The following is an 18,530-nucleotide window of genomic DNA, read 5'->3' as shown; positions in this document are numbered from 1 at the left end:
ATTATATTAAAATACTAATAAAATAATTAAAATAAAAAGCACTTAAGACTAAGCACAAACCCTAAAGGCAAAAATAGACAACTTACAACTAGCCCGGGTTTCGGTCTGTTACAAACAGTAGCAAGAATAGACATTAACTCATCCAATTTTGCTGATTCTGTACCCCCACATGGATGACGTCTCCAGTACCAAAATCCATTCGTTGCTTGAGAATCGAGCATCCACATTACTTGAATGATAAGTATCTAGCAAATACAGTCGTAGGAAACGAGTAACAAAAGGCTCACCATATATCCAAGGCTCAAGCCAAAAGTTAGTTAGATTGCCATTTCCTAAACAAATCCGCAATACTCCCTCCGTCACACTTGAAGTATCCACATTTTTATTTTGGGATGTCTCATTACGAGTGCCCACTTTGTATTTCAACCAATTAGAAGAGGCATTTATGGAGAGAGAAGATTCATGATTGGTGGAGAATGAAGTTAGTGAGATTTTCTAAAACTATGTGTAAAAAGTAAGTGGACACTTATAATGTGACGGATAGAGTAATGATTATGGATGTGGTTTTGGCCTCAAACCGCTCCAACCCGCACCACGCTCACCCATACATTAAGGACACAATAGAACTTTACCTTATTATTATTCTTATCTATATATGAAAGTGAACTATTAATTTGTAATAGCTCGGGGATTTTATGAATATGGGAGTAATATTTTTTTTTTTTTCTCTTTTTCTTAAAATTTATGAGAATGAGAAATGAGAATTGAAATACTCGTATACTACGTATTTTTTTGTAGCAGTTGGAAAAAATCACACTTTGTTGACTACTCAACCCTTGATACCTTTCGATCATTTTACAATTCTTCTCACTCTATATCTATATGTCCGTATATATATACGCTGCGAAACTTATAATTGGGACTTTGTTACTACCGTAAATTTTATTTCAGTTGATTTTGAGCTTCTGATCTTCTTACGTATTTAAAATCAATCTCTGCGATTAATTATTCGACTGTTTTAGGTATTTATTACCAGACTTATGATTTAAGCCTTTTGATTGTTGTTTTCTGGATTTCATCTTTTATCGCTGAAGTTTCTGTTTGTTAATAGGTTGAATTAAATGATGGAAGCTGTGGTGCAATCGGGACTTGTTGATTCAGAGATCCATGGATTTAAAACTATGGAAGGTGTGTTTTTGATTTTGAAATGTTGTTGATTACTATTACTATTATTATAGTTGTTTTTGTGGCTTTGTGTTGATGAAATGATTGTTTATGTTTATGGTCATGTTCATTAATTAGATGTAACTGAATTAGTTTATTGCTCAAATTAATTTAATATTGTGTAGCTGTTGTGAGTACTTTTTTGTTAATTGATTATTTATCAGCTGTTAAGTCTTACTGACCTTAAAAGCAATTTCTTGTTTAATTTTTGTATTAGTTTCATCAAGTTAGGAACAATAATCTATTCAAAGAATCTAGCTTGTTTGTTTGATGATTAGTGTATAAAAAAAATATCTTGGTGTACAAAATAAACTCAAAGCAATTGCAGAATTCAAAATGATCATCAACTTGCCTAGCCTCTTTCACAATCGAAGTGTCAGCATTTAAACGATACGGTTGTTCTCTTACAGTCAAATTAATGTAGTAATTTTCACTTTAGGTTCTCTTAAAAAATTCCGTGTACATGTAAGTAAAAATACTAGCCCCTTGAGTATCCTGAACTGGGAAAACCTCTTCGGTTTATTGATGTTCTCTTAAAATTGCAACATTTTCGTTTTTGTCTTCAAAAATGCGACTTCTATTTAATTGTGGTTTACGAGCTCTTTTTGTCCTCACTAAGTGCACTATAAATAATGGGTCAATGCATGGTTTTATAAAACGGCCGAGGCATACGCCTCGAGGCGCGCCTCGGAACGTTTTTGGAAAATCCTGTTTTGAAACGTACGCCTCGATGGCCTTTAAAAATCGTACGCCTCATATGCCGAGGTTGATCGTTTTCTTGCTGAGGCGGTACGGCGCGTACGCCTCATGTTGTTTAGCAAAAAATGGCGGGAAAATGGTGTGGTGGCAAAACTCTATCGGGCAGGAAAATGGTCTGGCGTGCGCCTCATGTTTGTTTTGTGTTTTTTATGAGTATTTGTTGATGTTTGACTATATATATTTTGAAATGGTTGAAACTTGAAACAAATTCTTCATGTGACTATGTGACTTCAAGTTTTAATCACTTCGTCTATTTGTCTATTGTGGAATCTTTGATATAATGAACTTATAATTTTTTTGTTGATTTGAGAGACACCTATGGACAAGATGGTGGAAATAGTATAATGAACTTATAATTTTATATGTATTTTTTTTTAACTCCGCCTCGAACGTACGCCTCAAACGTACGCCTCGGTTCGCCTTGAGGCGTACGCCTTGCCTCATAAAGGGGAAACGCCTCGAGGCGCGTTTCCGTTTTTTTAAACCTTGGGTCAATGGTTAAATGATATATTAACTTGGTACCAACTCAAATTTTTTTTTTTTTTTTTTTATTTATTTATTTTTTTTTTTTTCTGTGGTGGTTCTATTTAAGATCAAAAGATAACGAAGAATTGAAAAGTGCAACATTACTAGGGTACTTTTTGGTAGTTTAACTAAAAGTTCAATCATTTAAATGATGGAAGTTACTAAATTTTCATGGAAACATAAACTTGTGTATCTTTACTTAGCGTTTCATTTGAAGTTTCATTTTTACTACCTACTAAAAACCGTTATTGAGCCGTACAGATTTGGATATGCCCAACATGATGGAGGAAGCGAAGACGAGATGGCTTCGGCCAAATGAGATTCATGCGTTACTTTGTAATCACAAGTATTTCAACATCAGTGTGAAGCCGGTTAATTTACCATCAAGTAATGATAAAAAGCCCATTCAATCCCTAATTTGACCTTTACCTTTACTATATGTATCATATTTGTTATACTTGTTATGGACTTATGGATACCGTGTTTTGAGTTATCTCGATGTTTTCTTATATAATGTATTAGGTGGCACCATTGTTCTATTTGACCGAAAGATGCTTAGAAATTTCCGGAAAGATGGCCATAACTGGAAAAAGAAAAAAGATGGAAAAACTGTAAAAGAAGCTCATGAACATTTGAAGGTGAATTGTTTTTTTCATTCTTTTATCAAGTGTTACCTTTGTTTTGGATCTTTATCATTATTTTTTGTAACATGATCAACAACAACAACAACAGTTACTACTTAACCGTTTATTAGTTGGGTCATCTAGCATTACCATTTTGTGGGTTTCATTTATATGTTGTGTATAGAATCAAAATGTAACTGTGAATCAATGCTGTTGATACAGGTTGGTAACAATGAAAGAATACATGTATATTATGCACATGGCGAGGATCGGTCGACCTTTGTTCGTAGATGTTACTGGCTTCTTGATAAGTATGTAACAGCTGGATATTTCATTTAAATACTACGTATATCGTCACGTGTTTATAATATTTTTCTTTTGAAAATTTTCAGGGAAACCCTTTTCCTATAAAAGTTATTATTCTAATTCTTGTTTGATTGATCTTATTACAGGAAACTGGAACATATTGTACTTGTTCACTATCGTGATACCCAAGAGGTTGGTTCATCATATAACTTATCCCGTGTCGTATAAATCACCATGACCACACACATGACATGTGCATGTATCACATGCATCGAGAAACTTCACCTTAAAAAACTCACCATTAAAAACCCTATTCGTGGACATATATAGAATAGAGGATCACCCAGTAGATATGATCTTGACCCATTTACTTACAAATGGGTTGGTTTGCATCATGTTTATCTCAAATGGGCTAGGATAAATACGTCCAACATTTTTAAAAGTAGTCAGATGTGTACACAAATGCATACATCTTTAACACATTAATGCTTAATAGAACTTAAATATAGGAGCCTTTTTTTGTTGTGGGTCAGCTGAACTGACCTGACCCGACCCGTTTTGATCTACACAAATGCATACAATTTGCTACTTACGGTTTGCTGAACATATCATGCAGTTGCAAGGTTCTACAGTGATACCTGTCGATTCGAATTCGAGTTCAGATCCACCTACTTCATCTAATATATCCGAAGAAATTGACGGGGTTGATCAGGCGTACTTTAATGGTGTGTAAGTTATTTAAGTAATAAAAAGGTTTACTACATGTTGAACTACATTTCAGTTGATATATATAAGAGTTTATGTTTATTTTTGTGATTTTACAGATCCTAATGAGACGGTAAATAATTATGAGATGAGAATTCATGAGCTCAACACACTTGAATGGGATGAACTTGTGATTTCGAATGATTCTGATAAGCCGATTACATCAGGAGGTAGTGAACTTGCTTATTTGCTATTATTTCATCATTAACATAAAAAATCAAAACTTTCTTATTTGCAATTATTTCATAATTAACATAAAAAATCATAGGTTGTTTACGTATGGTGGTTTAATTTATGCAGGAAATGTTGCACACTTCAATCAACCTAACCAAAATGGACTTAATGGATCAGTAATAAACAATGTAAGTAGAGCGTCACTGAAATTTTTGAATTGATTTATCTTTTTATTATTAATTATTAAAAATGTCTCTTCACCCAAAAAGAGAAATTTCAATATACATTTTATCGTTGAGTGTAAGTTGCTTAACTTCTAACTTCAAGATTATAGGCCCTCATCCTCGACATATTTTGTAGACTCTTTATCAGAGTTGGGAAAATAGACGATTGAACGGGTGGGTAATCGTATAAAAGATGTTTTTTGCTCAGATAAAAATGGGTCATTTTCAACGATACAAAACATTTTTTAACGAAAATTATAAAATATATTTTTGAAAGGCAAGTTGTTGGCATCGAATACTCTCATTTGCCACGCACGTACCTTACAGGGATCCGAACCTTAAACCATCCCGAGGGGCAGGCGGGTCGGATCTGAGTCCTGAATACGGGTCGGAAAACCTCCCCTGTAAAATTATAAAAATATTATTAGTGTGTCAAATCTGAATTTGAACTAGGACCTATGAGGGTTTAGGCATTAAATTGAACTCTTTTCTTTTTAGAAAAACCTTTTACTTTGACCCGTTTGATTATTTAGAGGTAAAACAGAAACTGAATCAAACCATTCATAAGTAGATGGGCCAGAATCGCCACATTAACTGTTGACTTTCTCTGACTAATGTACATGTTTACAGAGTAACTCCTCCACGGGGTATAATTTAACTATGGAAAATGCTTTGGAGACATTTCGTGCTGAAACAACAAGAGAAGGTAATGCTATTGGCAACAACATTGACCTTCAAAAGTCAACGAAGGATATTCAAGTTGCGAATGCCGGTAATGGTGTTTTAGACATGATGCTAAAAGATGGATTACCGACACAAGATACTTTTGGAAGATGGATGAATTACATCATAGCAGATTCTCCTGGACCCATAAATGACCCGTATCTAACTCCCGAACCATTGTTAAATGGTCAACCATCACTTGTAACACAAAATGGTGATATTCATGAATCTCAAGTTTTCAATATAATTCAGGTCTCGCCTTCATGGGCCCCATCAAACGAAGAAACAAAGGTGCTTCTTTTTTTTTTTTTCATTTAACCTCAGATATAAGAAGGTAACCAGCTTTGATTAGTTTCTACTTTATATGTAGCCAACTTTATTAGGAAAAAGCATTAAGATTTTGAAATTATGATCTAAGGTCTGGTTACATGTAACTTTGACCATGTTGACTTTCTTTATTTCCTGACGTTTCTTTGGTCATTTGACCAAAATTTACATAAAACAAAATTTTATCGAACTTGATTGCCTTTTTATGCCTTTAAAAGTTATTTAATGTTGACAAAATTCTCGTTTATGACAAGATCTTGACATTAGTGTTTTCTATGCAGATCTTAGTGGTTGGAGGTTTCGACGAAAAACATACGCGCCTATCGAACGCGAACCTATTTTGTGTGTGCGGGGACGTTTGTGTTCCAGCAGAAATCATTAAACCAGGTGTGTTTCGGTGTACGATTACTCCCCAAAGCCCGGGTGTCGTGAATCTTTTCGTCAGTTTCGACGGCCATAAACCCATCAGTCAGCTCATGGAATTTGACATCCGAGGTCCTCCGTCAACTACTTTAACGACGTCTGTAGACGAGAACAAACCAGACTGGGAAGATCTTCAAATCAAAATGAGACTAGCTCATTTACTTTTCTCTACATCCAAAAGCCTTAACATATTATCTAGTAAAATACCACAAAAGACCCTTAAAGAAGCAATATCGTTTGCTCAGAAAACAAGCCACATTGTTGATAGTTGGGATTGTTTAGTAAATTCAGTAAGTGGAAAAAGTGTACATTTTGAACGAGCGAAGAATAGTTTATTGGAGCTCACATTGCATAACAGATTACTTGAATGGCTAATAGAAAAGGTTTTGGAAGGTGGTAAAATTCCTGATCGTGATGATGAAGGTCAAGGCGTAATTCATTTGTGTGCAATTCTTGATTATAATTGGGCTATTTACCCGTATTCTTGGTCTGGTTTGTCGTTAGATTTTCGCGATAAGTTTGGATGGACGGCTCTTCATTGGGCTGCACATTATGGAAGGTATGTTTTTTCTTCACATCTTGTGGGTTTTTAACAGTTGTTTTTTTTTTTTTTTTTTTTGTTAAATTTAATAGTAAAACAATTAGTTGTAAAGAATGGGTTTCAGGAAATACAATAAAGTGACAAACCCAGATTTTTTTTTTATATATATTGTTTAAAATCGAAATAATTAAATATAGAACATGGCAAACAACAAATTAATAAATGCTACTTATAAATCTATCTTTAAGTTTGATATTTAGTAAATAACTATAGTGCAAGTATTTTTAGTATAATTCTAGCTTAAACAAGAGGGGTGGGTGCATGTAATTCAGGAAACTTTCTCTATTCTTTATCTCCATTTTTCTAAATATCGAAAGGTGGTGTTTTCAGAAATGTATATAAATGAACAATCTGTTTTCTGTTCTCTATGAAAATTTTCCTTATAGTCCAATTTGAACACATTTTATGTTTTTCTAATTTTCCTTGAAAATTAACCAGAAAAGTGAGTCATTTTTTTAAAAAACTAAACAGTACTGCAATATCTTTTAAATGATCAGAGTTGTTGCAGCAGAAATAAATTTGGTCATATGACATCTAAATAATCACATAATAAAATCAAAAACGTTTTGCACAGTAACATTGTAATATTAAAAGCTGCATATTCATCTGCTTCGCTGATGGATTTTATTTATTTTTTTATTTATTTTATTTTTATCGACATTCAGGCAAAGGATGGTCGCATCACTTCTCTCAGCCGGGGCGAACCCAAATTTAGTAACCGACCCAACATCAGAAAACCCGAGCGGCTGCACCCCTGCTGACCTGGCATCCAAAAGCGGCTACGACGGTTTGGCTGCTTATCTTGCCGAAAAAGCGCTCGTGTCACATTTCGTAGCCATGACGTTAGCAGGCAACGTTAGTGGTTCATTACAGAGTACACTCCCAACTAATACCGATTTTGCCCCTAACATCCCATTAACTCAAGCTAACGAAGAAGAGCAATATCTAAAGGATACGTTAGCTGCTTATCGAACCGCTGCTGACGCTGCAGCTCGTATACAGGCTGCGTTTAGGGAACAGTCATTTAAACTTAGAAAAAAGGAAGTTGAGGTTTCGAATACGGAAGATGAAGCACGAACTATCATAGCAGCTATGAGGATTCAACATGCTTTTAGAAAGCATGAATCAAGAAAACAAATGGCAGCTGCTGTACGCATACAGTATAGGTTTCGTACTTGGAAGATAAGAAAAGATTTCCTCAACACACGTCGTCAAGTCGTCAAAATTCAAGTAAGATCTCACTATAATTATTATTATGTGTATGTTTGGTAAAACTAGCTAGTAGCTGTTAGCTAGTAGCTGATAGCTGGTAGTTGTTAGCTTTTTAAATGTAATTAGGTGTTTGGGTAGCTGAATCTGTTAAAAAAAAAAGTAAACTGACAAAAAGCTAGGAGCTTTTTCTCTCAAACGCCAGTTTTACTAGCTTCTAGCTTTTCCCCTTCGTCTAAAAAGCTTTAAGCTTTTTTAACCACACGAAACTTTTTACTAAAAAAGAGCTTTTTTATAAAGGCTATAAGCTCCTAAAAGCTCTAAAAACTCCTAGCCAAATATACCCTATATGTAATTATAGAGACCTTGTAGTATGTATATCTATCTTTCTTGGTGACATATTTGTGTGATTATATAATGCAGTCACTTTTTCGAGGTCGCCAAGCTAGACGACAATACACTAAGTTAGTATGGTCCGTAGGAGTGCTCGAGAAAGCGATTTTGCGTTGGCGTATGAAACGAAAAGGCTTTCGAGGTCTTCAAGTTGATGCTAAAGATGATGAAAAAGACGAGAATCAAGAAGACAATGGTGAGGAAGGGTTCTTTCATGCCAGCCGAAAGCAAGCTGAGCAACGGGTCGAGAGATCTGTTGTTCGGGTTCAAGCCATGTTTCGATCTAAAAAAGCTCAGGAAGAATATAGAAAAATGAAGCTAGAACACATCCAAGCATCGGTATACTTGATCTATCTATACTCATTAGCAATGTTATTTACTATTTAGAGGTGGCAAATTGGGCAGTATGAACAAAATGGAGTAAAAATGGGTTGGGTCGGGTTGACCCACAAACAAATCTTTAGTGCACAAGTTAATCTAAGAAAACTGCATTATGGCATAATTATTTCATTTTCTTTAATAAAACAGTTGATGAAATTTTCATCCATTTTGTCAGTTTTCTTTTTTGGTAATATCTTATGGCTTAACCCATTTGACCTGTTAGAGATTAATGGTTCGAAATTGTCACCTAGACCCTAGATCATCACTATTGACTATCATATACCTTGATGCTTATATTTTTATCTTTACACTTGCAGCTTGAGTATAATGAGAGCCTTGACCCCGTAACTGACATGGAAAAATAGAAGACTGTGTATGATGCTATGAGGGTGTTTGTGTTTAGACCGTTTCTTACATCTTTGTAAATGCTTAGATTATGAAGTGGTGTTGATCCTGCTTGTTTGTAAGGTTTTTATTGGAAAGACGTTTTTTTCTTTCTTTCTTTTTTTTACTCTAATAATTTAAGCATGAATGATCATTGATAGTAGTCTCCCATGTGGTCGAGATCCGCTTTATAGCTTGATCTGATGCAAGTGAGGAGTCCTACCGCTAATGTTATCTTGACGGTCTTTATCGTAGGCGCTATTTTGTTAAAAACGGTGGTCGATGGATGTGTTTTTGTTTGACCAGTTTCTCAATGTGACCTATAAATGAAAATAAATAATGTAATATATGCGGACATGTTTAATGGTTGATCCTCTCTGAATTTTGTTTCAAATGGATTTGCTTTGTGTTTGAGGAGATGCCTACAAGTTATTGTGTTAAATTTATATTACTCCTAATGTTTTTATTGTAGCTGTTATTATATATATATATATATATATATATATATATATATATATATATATATATATATATATATATAAGATAAGAAAATTGCCTATCTTTGTACTCATAAACTAATAGTTTTATTAGCATGGGGGCGCTATGCCAAAAAAACATGTTAATTACTTGATTAGAGTTATGTTTGATTCAGTAGTTTTATGATTGTTGTTGCCGGGTTTAAATTGGTGTTTTTTTCCCGAGAAAACATAAATGATTAAATAAGTGTTATGTTGGGAAGCCTTTGAGAAGTTAGCGTAGCTTCGAGTCCAGTGGGCAGCAAGTATTTTACCATTGACTTCCGGGCCATAACCAACCTACATGCAGATCTGATCCCTCAGGGCTGACTCAACCTGCTTGTAGATTTGATTATCGGATACGTTGGGTACTATACTTGCCAGTCGTATTTGACACTCATGTGGTATTCGGTGGAGTTATTTCGCAAGCATTTGACCCTTACTAGGGTGTGTTTGATAGGTTGCCAAAGACAACACAGAATTTGTGTCCCTGTCGGTCTGCACGTTTTGAAAAGTACGACTCTGGCAGTCTGTTTGAATAAATCCGATGATCTAACTAAACATACTACCAACCAACAACCAAGTTGAATTCCGCCAAACACATCAATTATGCAATTGCATATAAACAATAAACCAACTTGCAAATCACGTACAAAACTAAGAACGTCGAAACATTCAAACATAAACTTTATGTAAAGTACTTGTCGCAGACCAGATGAAGGCAAAAAGGTTATAAAATATACATTCTACTTCTCATAAAATAAAGTCTATAGAAAAGAAAAAAAAGGCTTTACTTGCAAAAGGTCAACACATTGTACCTCTATGCTAAATGAGATGAGGATTTTGGTCGTTTTAGCCATCCGAGGCTTTTCAAACGACAACAATAATAAATTCACAAAACAGACCCTCAAACAATGCTATATATGTCAAATTTTCAAGGTAAAAAAAATGTAAAACTCTTATTTTATTAAAAAAAAAACTTAAACAAACTTCACCCAAATTTTTAACAGCCCATATCTGTCCGTTCGCCACACGTTAAATTTTTCTGACACCACCGTTCAACTCGAAATAATTTTACAAACACACTACAACTAACTATACGCGAAACGGACGTTTTTTAAAAAACCGCTAAATATTTTGGGCTATCTTTTATACATATACATACAGGTATAATAAACAACTCAAATTACGCGATTTTTCCGGCGTTAAACGCGCATGTCATTAGGTATATTAAGTACTAACCACGTGTATCCAAACACACCCGCCGCAACGCGTTTTTAATTCTATAAATACAAAAACGATACATTAAAAATGAATATTTAACTCGGAAGGCCTCGCCGCATCGCGCGGGCCGTTCCGGAACTAGTATTTTTCTAATTTTGCTTACAAATGTAATTCTTCTAAACTTAAAGGGTATTATTAGTAAATACTATTATTATTATCAGCAAAACAAGCTGAGTCGGGGGTTAGCATGAAAACTTTCCCACAACAGAAAAAAAGAGCTTTTGAGAACATAAAATAGATACAGATAGAAACAGGCTTTACTTGCATACATCTTCTATATCTATATCTGTACATCAATTGGTTCATTTTAGGGTTTTCTTTCTTCGTAATCAATCTCCCAAACTTTAATTCCCTTCCTCAATTCACTTTCATTCAATTCCATTCTTCTCACACCTAATTCCTCTATTAATTCCATATCACTAAAACCCTAATTTTGCACAATTAAGCTCCGATGGGCGCGCCTGAGAAATTAGCTACTTCAAACAACAATTCGATGCAGGTGAGTTACTTAATCAGTTTCATTTAATCTCATTAATTACGTATTGTTATGTATTCAAGTTACTTTAGCTTCATTTAATTCGTAATTTAGGTTTAATTAATTACGTTTTGTTATGATAGCGTGTTAAGGTGTATCGACTGAATGATGATGGAAAATGGGATGATCAAGGGACTGGTCATGTTACCATTGATTATTTAGAGGTCTGGTTCAGTCGTTTCGCTTTTTATTATATGCAATAAATGAAATTGTTAGTGTGAGTTTTAACTTATGATGATGTTGTATTATAGAGGTCTGAGGAATTGGCCTTGTTTGTAATTGATGAAGAAGATAACGAAACTTTGCTTGTGCATCATATTTGTTCTGATGATATTTATCGAAAGCAAGAAGGTATTTTAATAAAAATCAGGAGTCTTTTAATTGTTTTGTAGTTGTGGTTTTCGTCATTTAATTCTTTTTTTGTTTAGGTACGATAATTTCGTGGAGGGATTCAAAGTCTTCAAGTGATTTAGCTCTTAGTTTTCAAGAGACTACGGGCTGCTCGCACATATGGTACCTAGTAAATAGATATGCTATTTATTTTATATTCTTTCTTAGTACCTACTATTTATATGATTATCGATTTAATTTACGTAGGGATAATATATGCAACGTGCAGCGGAATTTGCATATCGACACTCTCCGCAGTAAGTAACCGTGATCTACTTTTATTATCTATTGTAGATTGCAGATATTGGTCTTTGTGATAGCGTGTAAGTTTTAATTCATATTTATTGAGTCTGCAGATGACACATATAATGGGGCTAATAATGAGTTGCGGGAGTTGCCTGCTGTAGAGTTATCAACACTTCCATCAATACTTAAGGTTCAGATTTATAATGCAATTTTGTTATTTGTGTTATGATTTTGAAATTACATATGTTGATATTGATATTGCTTTGTTTAGTGAAGTAATAAAGTAACTGTTGATCGTTTTTGTCTTGCAGGCTGTGGTTGACAGTAGTGTTACCGATCAGTTGGGTGTAACAGAGCTCATCCTACATGATGTATGCTCTTCTTATTAATCAAGAGTATAATGACATGCATTCATAAACCCTTAAAAAAAACAATTGAAGAACATAAACTCTATAGTCAATTTAAGTCCAAGTAATCTTTTTGGCATATCTTCTCATTGGATATACGTATGATATACACTAGATAATTGTTAATTATAACCTATATGAAAGTTAGTAATCATTGTTATGTTATTTTTCCAAACCTAATGCTCATGATTTCCGGGTCATAGAATATGTGTAGCTTAAGTTGAATAAATATATTTTGCAAGCAGCAAAATTTTTTCCGGAAGCTGATGGATTTGTTTAGAGTATGCGAAGATTTGGAGGACAATGATGGTCTTCACATGATATACAAGATTGTCAAAGGGATCAGTTAATATCTAATTTTCCATCATCTTTATCAATTTTCAAGAATATTATTCTCACCCAGTCTTCTAAAACTGAAACATATATATTAATGTTAATTGCAGTTCTACTCAATAGTCCTCAGATCTTCGAAAAAATATTTGGTGATGAATTGATCATGGATATTATTGGATGTCTCGAATGTAAGAAGTTTGTTTTATAATGATGACATCATCATCTCTGTTTCTTTTGTATGAAGCTTTTGATCACTTCTTTGTGTTGGGTTACAGATGACCTAGAGGTACCTCACATTCATCATCGCAATTACCTCAAGGAACATGTTGTATTTAAGGAGGTACCTATACTTATTCGGATTGTATAGTGTATAGTTTGTCTGGATCTGTATTAATCAAAAATAGGTTCTATGAACCATTATGTAATCAATATCATAACTTTAGGGGTCACTCGTGTAGGCCATACCAATTAAAGATCCCCTGGCATTATCAAAGATACATCAGACATACAGAATCGGTTATTTGAAGGTTGGAACCGCAACTTCTTCACCCTTTAATTACATGGTACTATTTGTTGTGGAATTTATATATACATTTCTTTCTTTAGGACGTTGTGTTGCGAAAGGTATTGGATGAGGCCACAGTTGCAAGCTTTAATTCTATGATTCACTCGAATAATGGAATGGTAAGATTGTCACGTGTAAATAATCGTGTATAAACTATTAGTTTTCGTTCTATAACCAACATGTTTCTTGGCAGGTTGTTACTTTATTAAAAGATGATAGCACTTTTATTAAAGAGTTGTTTGCTAGGTTAAAATCTCCTACTACATCTCCTGATTCCAAGAGAAATCTGGTAATTCTTATTCTTGATGCTACTATTATTGAAATTGTTTAGAAGTTGCAAGTGCATATATGGTTGGATGAACGTTTATCTCAACTTTAAGTTGCAATGATCATTGTTTAATGGTAGACTTAAACTAATTGATGAGAACTGCATATATCTTGAAGTTTGCATTTTCACCTAGACCTTTGAGTTGAACGTTGAAAACGGGAACTTGTCTTTCTTGTGATAACTATTAGAACCATAAAACCAAACCAAATGCTGTATTACAACTAATTATATGAATTTGATCATTTAATATCACATTATCACCTTCAAATCACACATCCAACACTTTGTATCATATCACAATTGTTAATTGCTGTTCTTTTTCTTTTTTGGTATACTTAGTGATCTGTGTCATTTGTAGAGGATATGTACCTTTCATCTTGAATAAATATGTATGCCCATCAACATGTAGGTATTTTTCTTGCAAGAGTTTTGTAGCCTAAGCAAGAGCTTGCAAGTTGTCCAACAACTCCGGCTATTCAGGTATGGATATTAATCCCGTTTCTCAATATGTGAATCCTAATACGAGGGTTTTAAGCTCTTTTTTTTAATATGCTTGTAGGGATCTAGTGACTGAAGGCATATTTGGTGTTATTACTGATATTTTGCAGAGTGAAGATAAGAAACTTGTTCTGACCGGGTAATCAACTTGTATCTCACTTTGTAAGTTGGAATTTTTCCTAAGTCTTATGTGGCACAAAGACCAGTGCTTAAATAAATCTTATGAATGCAGGACAGACATCCTCATTTTTTCATTGAACCAGGACCCAACCATGTTGCGTTCTTATGTTAGTCGGAAGGAAGGTGTGCGATTACTTGGGCTTCTGGTATGTAAACAACATGTCTATTGTAATTTCGTTGTTATTTGGAAGATGACATGGCAGTTGTTTTTTTTACAGGTGAAAGGGATGCTTACAGATTTTGGGGATGATATGCATTGCCAGTTTCTTGAAATTATTCGAAGTCTTCTCGATTCTTTTTCTTCAGCAGGACAGGTTAGGCTATTATTGATTTCGTATGGCAGTTATGTGTACTTTGTTTAATGAGTTAAAGTTCATTTCATTTTTTTTTTTTTTTTTTGTGTGCAGAGAGATGCTATTGTTGAAGTCTTCTATGAAAGGCACTTGGATCAACTGATCAGTGTAATAGTAGCATCGTGCCTTCCAAATGATGCTACATGTATTGGTCATACATCCAAAAGTTCTGATGGGTTTCACACAAGTGCAAAGCCCGAAATACTTCTGAACATATGTGATCTTCTATGTTTTTGCGTTCTGCACCATCCTTATAGAATAAAGTACTCTTCTAATCTCTTTATCTTAATTGGATGGTTGGAATTTGGAAGTGCGTTTTGAAATTGGTTTATGTAATAATAGATAACCAGGATTAGGAAATATATGTACGTGCTTCTGTTATTTGTAGGCGTTATATTCAGAGTATTAGATGTTGACATCTTATCATTGAAAAGATTAACTAGATATAATGACCTGCCTTAAAAAATATATATATAAAATAATAATTAAAAAAAAAAAAAACTAGATATAATGACCAAGTATTTGTCAATAGGAGAGACACCTAATGGAGAGAGTAGATTTCTCACAAGTTGGGTTAAAAAGGGTGAGTTGTTAATATTATTTTACCCTTAGATAATAAGTTTTGTTACAGTTGATATGAAACCAGTCTCCAAACCTGATTATTTGACCCTTAGATAATCAGATACGGAATCAGTTTACACAAACAGTAGAAACTAATCATGCGATTTCCAAAATGCAAATCTAAACATCCATTAATCTGTACGTTATCTGAACGTTATTTGTTCCAAATAGGTGTAACTTCTTGCTTAACGGTGTGTTGGATAAGGTATTGTATCTCACTCGACGAAGGGAAAAATATCTTGTTGTTGCAGCTGTTCGGTTTATTCGAACCTTAATCTCACATAACGTAAGTACAAGTTTTCCGCTTTTAGAACTCGATTAACTTTTTGCACTATAAGAAGAGTCTAATTTGGTAATTTTTACAGGATGAACATCTTTCGAGTTATATTGCGAAGAACAATGTGTTTAAGCCAATTATTGATGCATTTATCAGTAATGGCAGTCGCTATAATTTGTTGAACTCTGTAGTTCTGGAGCTTTTTGAGCATATTCGTAAGGTATGTATAGTTTTATAGAAATATGTATGTATATGGCCTATGTTTTGTAGCATGTGGTATGATGACTCTATGAACTTCTTGCAGGATAATATGAAGATATTATTGAAGTATTTAGTTGAAACCTTTTGGGATCAGTTGGTCAAATTTGACAGTTTACCTTGCATTCAATCTCTCAAAGTTAGATATGACCAGGCTCAGGAGCATGCAGCAAACCAACTTGAAGAAGATTCTAGAAGACATGTAGAAGACCGTGTTTTGGAGAAGGAAGAGGAGGATTATTTTAACAAGGATAGGTATTTTTTTTCATTACATTATCATAGTTATATTACTCGTGACAAATTTTGCCCATTTACTTATGACTAGGTTGATTCGTGTATCTAATGGCATAAGGAGTAAAAAGCGTTAGCTTAGGGTTTATTTGATTGCCTCAATTGAATGGTTCAGAACAATTGTTCAACATTTAGTGCGTTTGTTTGTGACATGTGAATGACAAATGAACCATTCAACAATCTGCGCTGAACCATTCAGATTTGAAATACTCTATTAACCATCCTCTTAACCATTCAACACCTTCAATTTTCAATATGCTCCTTAAATTATAATTAAAACAATTATCAAACACTTATATTCTTTTATCTATTAATTTATAAGGTTATTTTACATTACTTATAGAGTTGATTCATAATGATTATTAAGCAGGTTTTTCAAAACCAACTTCAGATTTTGAACTATTCAGCGCTTAATCATTATTATTATTATTATTTTTTTATCAAACACACCCTTAGATATGCGGATGTTGCAATTTGTCGAAGTATATATTGTAATGCATTAAAGTATATTACGTCTATCAGTTTATTCAAAATCTTATTGTGATTCTATATCAAACTAGTTAAGTTATTCATCGTAGACATAAGAGTGTTTGGGCCAACCTGATTCCTTTTGACTTTTGAGAATTGCCCTTGCTGACCTGAACCTATCCCGGCTTGTTACCCAACATGCCAGCTTTACATTTATGATTTTGAACCCTTATTTGGCTGATTTTGGTATGTTAACAGTGATGAAGAAGATTCAACATCTGCATCAATATCTCATACAACACGAATACATGCACAACCCCGTTTAACCAATGGGTCTGATGCCAGCTGTCCATCGTCAAGGTATATGCTGATATTGTTCTTTAGTCCCGAGTATAATTATTTTTTTTTAATTTTGGTTTATTGAATGTGTATCTCTGTTCAAGGCCTGGTGGACTAGTTGATTACGAAGATGATGATGAGGATGATGAAGACGACAAAACCCCACCGAGTGAACAGTCAGAAAAATCTAAAGATGATGATAAAGAAAGTTTAGGATTTAGTTTAAAAAGAAAGCTTTTAACTGCAAAGGAAGATACCAACTTGGTTAAAAAGCGCAAGTTGAGTGGCAAAAACCCCAAATCAAAAGAAAGTTTCTTTGCTACATTATGCTCGACTCTTAGTCATGCTGCATTACCTGTTGTGAAATCAGCAATTGGTACACATGAGAAGAATGAAACGAGTCATGAAGATAACGGGTCTGTACACCGATCAGATAATAGTAATCACAAGAGTGAAACGGGTCATGAAGAGAACGGGTCTACTGTAAGCCGATCTGAAAATAGTAATTACAAAAATGAAACGGGTCATGAAGAGAAAGGATCTATAAGTGAATCTGAAAATAGTAATCACAAGAATGAAACGGGTCATGAAGAGAAACAGTCTGTAAGCCAATCTGAATATATTAATGAAGAAAGTGCAGAAGAGAAAGGAGTTGCGAGTATCTAGATGCTATTTTGATGCCTTATGGTTATACCCCCCCGATTTATGATATACGTAGCAGCGTGTGCAAAAAATTAGTTACGGGCTTCTAGAAGGCCCAGTGTTGCTACCTGCGCAACTTATATGAATGAGATGTAAAAGGCAGAAAAATGAGAATCATTCTTAAACAAGCTTCGTGGTCAGTAACTTATTGCTGATGCTTTTTGCCCCATATACAAACCCCTGTGTTAATGCTAAACCTCTAGCCTCACAGTTTTGTCTAGCTTTTATCAATTACTTCTTATTTGTTAAACAATTTGAACTATTTTCGTGTTTAGTTTATGTGTAAACGGGGGAAAAGTTATGATGTAGGTAAAAGATGGCAGAGTCGTCCCTTTTGGAGAAGTAGTTTGATATGCAGTATATGTTGTACATCCCAGTTCCTTAACCAAACTGAAACAAACTTCGCTTTTTATTTAATTCATTTTATATAGACTGAAACACTTTTGTCGAGCGTCAACATTTGGTATTCTCTTGACATTTTGCTGTATAGAATTGATGGTAATTGGTTGATCTATTTTGCGAGAGTACATTTGTTCTCTCTAGTCAAGATTACGGTTCTTCCTTTTGCGACTTGATTACAGGAGTAGATCGCTGACTTATTGAGCATAATTTCGTGAACATTTTCGTGCTATTCCAGTTGCAATCTCCTAGCATTAAATATAGTTGATGTGAAAAGAAATAAAGAATTAGAGAAAACTAATTTAGGTATGTTATAATATTAGGCTTTAATGGATAGTCAATTTTGTACAAATCATAGTCAATATTGGATATCTCTTGTATAGTATTTTTTTGTACTATAAATACCCATGTATGCAAGCTAAAAAACTTGCACCTTCCATTATACTTACAAGAATTATTTTTCTAATTTTTCTCGTTAGTATTCTACTCCTTCATTACTA

General features: G+C 34.0%; 2 protein-coding genes across 2 annotated transcripts; both read left to right on the top strand.

Moving 5' to 3' along the window:
* Positions 1–869: 869 nt before the first annotated feature.
* LOC139844434 (calmodulin-binding transcription activator 6-like) lies at positions 870–9,460 on the top strand. Its single transcript, XM_071834655.1, has 14 exons — positions 870–1,022; positions 1,112–1,188; positions 2,770–2,895; positions 3,031–3,146; positions 3,354–3,442; positions 3,584–3,629; positions 4,054–4,162; positions 4,262–4,372; positions 4,503–4,564; positions 5,231–5,614; positions 5,932–6,632; positions 7,340–7,904; positions 8,307–8,615; positions 8,975–9,460. Exons 2-14 carry the CDS (start codon positions 1,122–1,124, stop codon positions 9,020–9,022), a joined length of 2,733 nt encoding a protein of 910 aa, XP_071690756.1. The 5' UTR covers positions 870–1,022; positions 1,112–1,121; the 3' UTR covers positions 9,023–9,460.
* Positions 9,461–11,054: 1,594 nt separating this feature from the next.
* LOC139842226 (uncharacterized) lies at positions 11,055–17,595 on the top strand. The gene is made up of 23 exons (XM_071832396.1): positions 11,055–11,339; positions 11,459–11,539; positions 11,627–11,726; positions 11,804–11,888; positions 11,973–12,022; positions 12,122–12,201; positions 12,323–12,382; positions 12,664–12,763; positions 12,862–12,939; positions 13,027–13,091; positions 13,210–13,278; positions 13,358–13,435; positions 13,510–13,605; positions 14,054–14,124; positions 14,204–14,281; positions 14,375–14,468; positions 14,541–14,636; positions 14,730–14,938; positions 15,468–15,582; positions 15,662–15,793; positions 15,878–16,086; positions 16,849–16,950; positions 17,034–17,595. The coding sequence occupies exons 1-23, from the start codon at positions 11,292–11,294 to the stop codon at positions 17,593–17,595; spliced, it is 2,658 nt and encodes an 885-aa protein (XP_071688497.1). The 5' UTR covers positions 11,055–11,291.
* The last annotated feature ends 935 nt before the right edge of the window (positions 17,596–18,530 follow it).

Source organism: Rutidosis leptorrhynchoides, chromosome 4 (genome assembly GCF_046630445.1).
Source record: "Rutidosis leptorrhynchoides isolate AG116_Rl617_1_P2 chromosome 4, CSIRO_AGI_Rlap_v1, whole genome shotgun sequence".
Lineage (NCBI taxonomy): Eukaryota > Viridiplantae > Streptophyta > Magnoliopsida > Asterales > Asteraceae > Rutidosis > Rutidosis leptorrhynchoides.
This window is presented reverse-complemented; position numbering and strand designations above follow the sequence as displayed.

What these genes read in the sequence shown, in the direction of transcription:
- LOC139844434 (XM_071834655.1), top strand. Translation starts at nt 1,122, where the DNA reads ATGATGGAAGCTGTGGTGCAATCGGGACTTGTTGATTCAGAGATCCAT. An exon ending in TGGATTTAAAACTATGGAAG is followed by an intron (nt 1,189 to 2,769) that starts GTGTGTTTTTGA and finishes TGAGCCGTACAG; the next exon opens with ATTTGGATATGCCCAACATG. An exon ending in CATCAAACGAAGAAACAAAG is followed by an intron (nt 5,615 to 5,931) that starts GTGCTTCTTTTT and finishes TTTTCTATGCAG; the next exon opens with ATCTTAGTGGTTGGAGGTTT.
- LOC139842226 (XM_071832396.1), top strand. Translation starts at nt 11,292, where the DNA reads ATGGGCGCGCCTGAGAAATTAGCTACTTCAAACAACAATTCGATGCAG. An exon ending in TATTATTGGATGTCTCGAAT is followed by an intron (nt 12,940 to 13,026) that starts GTAAGAAGTTTG and finishes GTTGGGTTACAG; the next exon opens with ATGACCTAGAGGTACCTCAC. An exon ending in GATTATTTTAACAAGGATAG is followed by an intron (nt 16,087 to 16,848) that starts GTATTTTTTTTC and finishes GTATGTTAACAG; the next exon opens with TGATGAAGAAGATTCAACAT.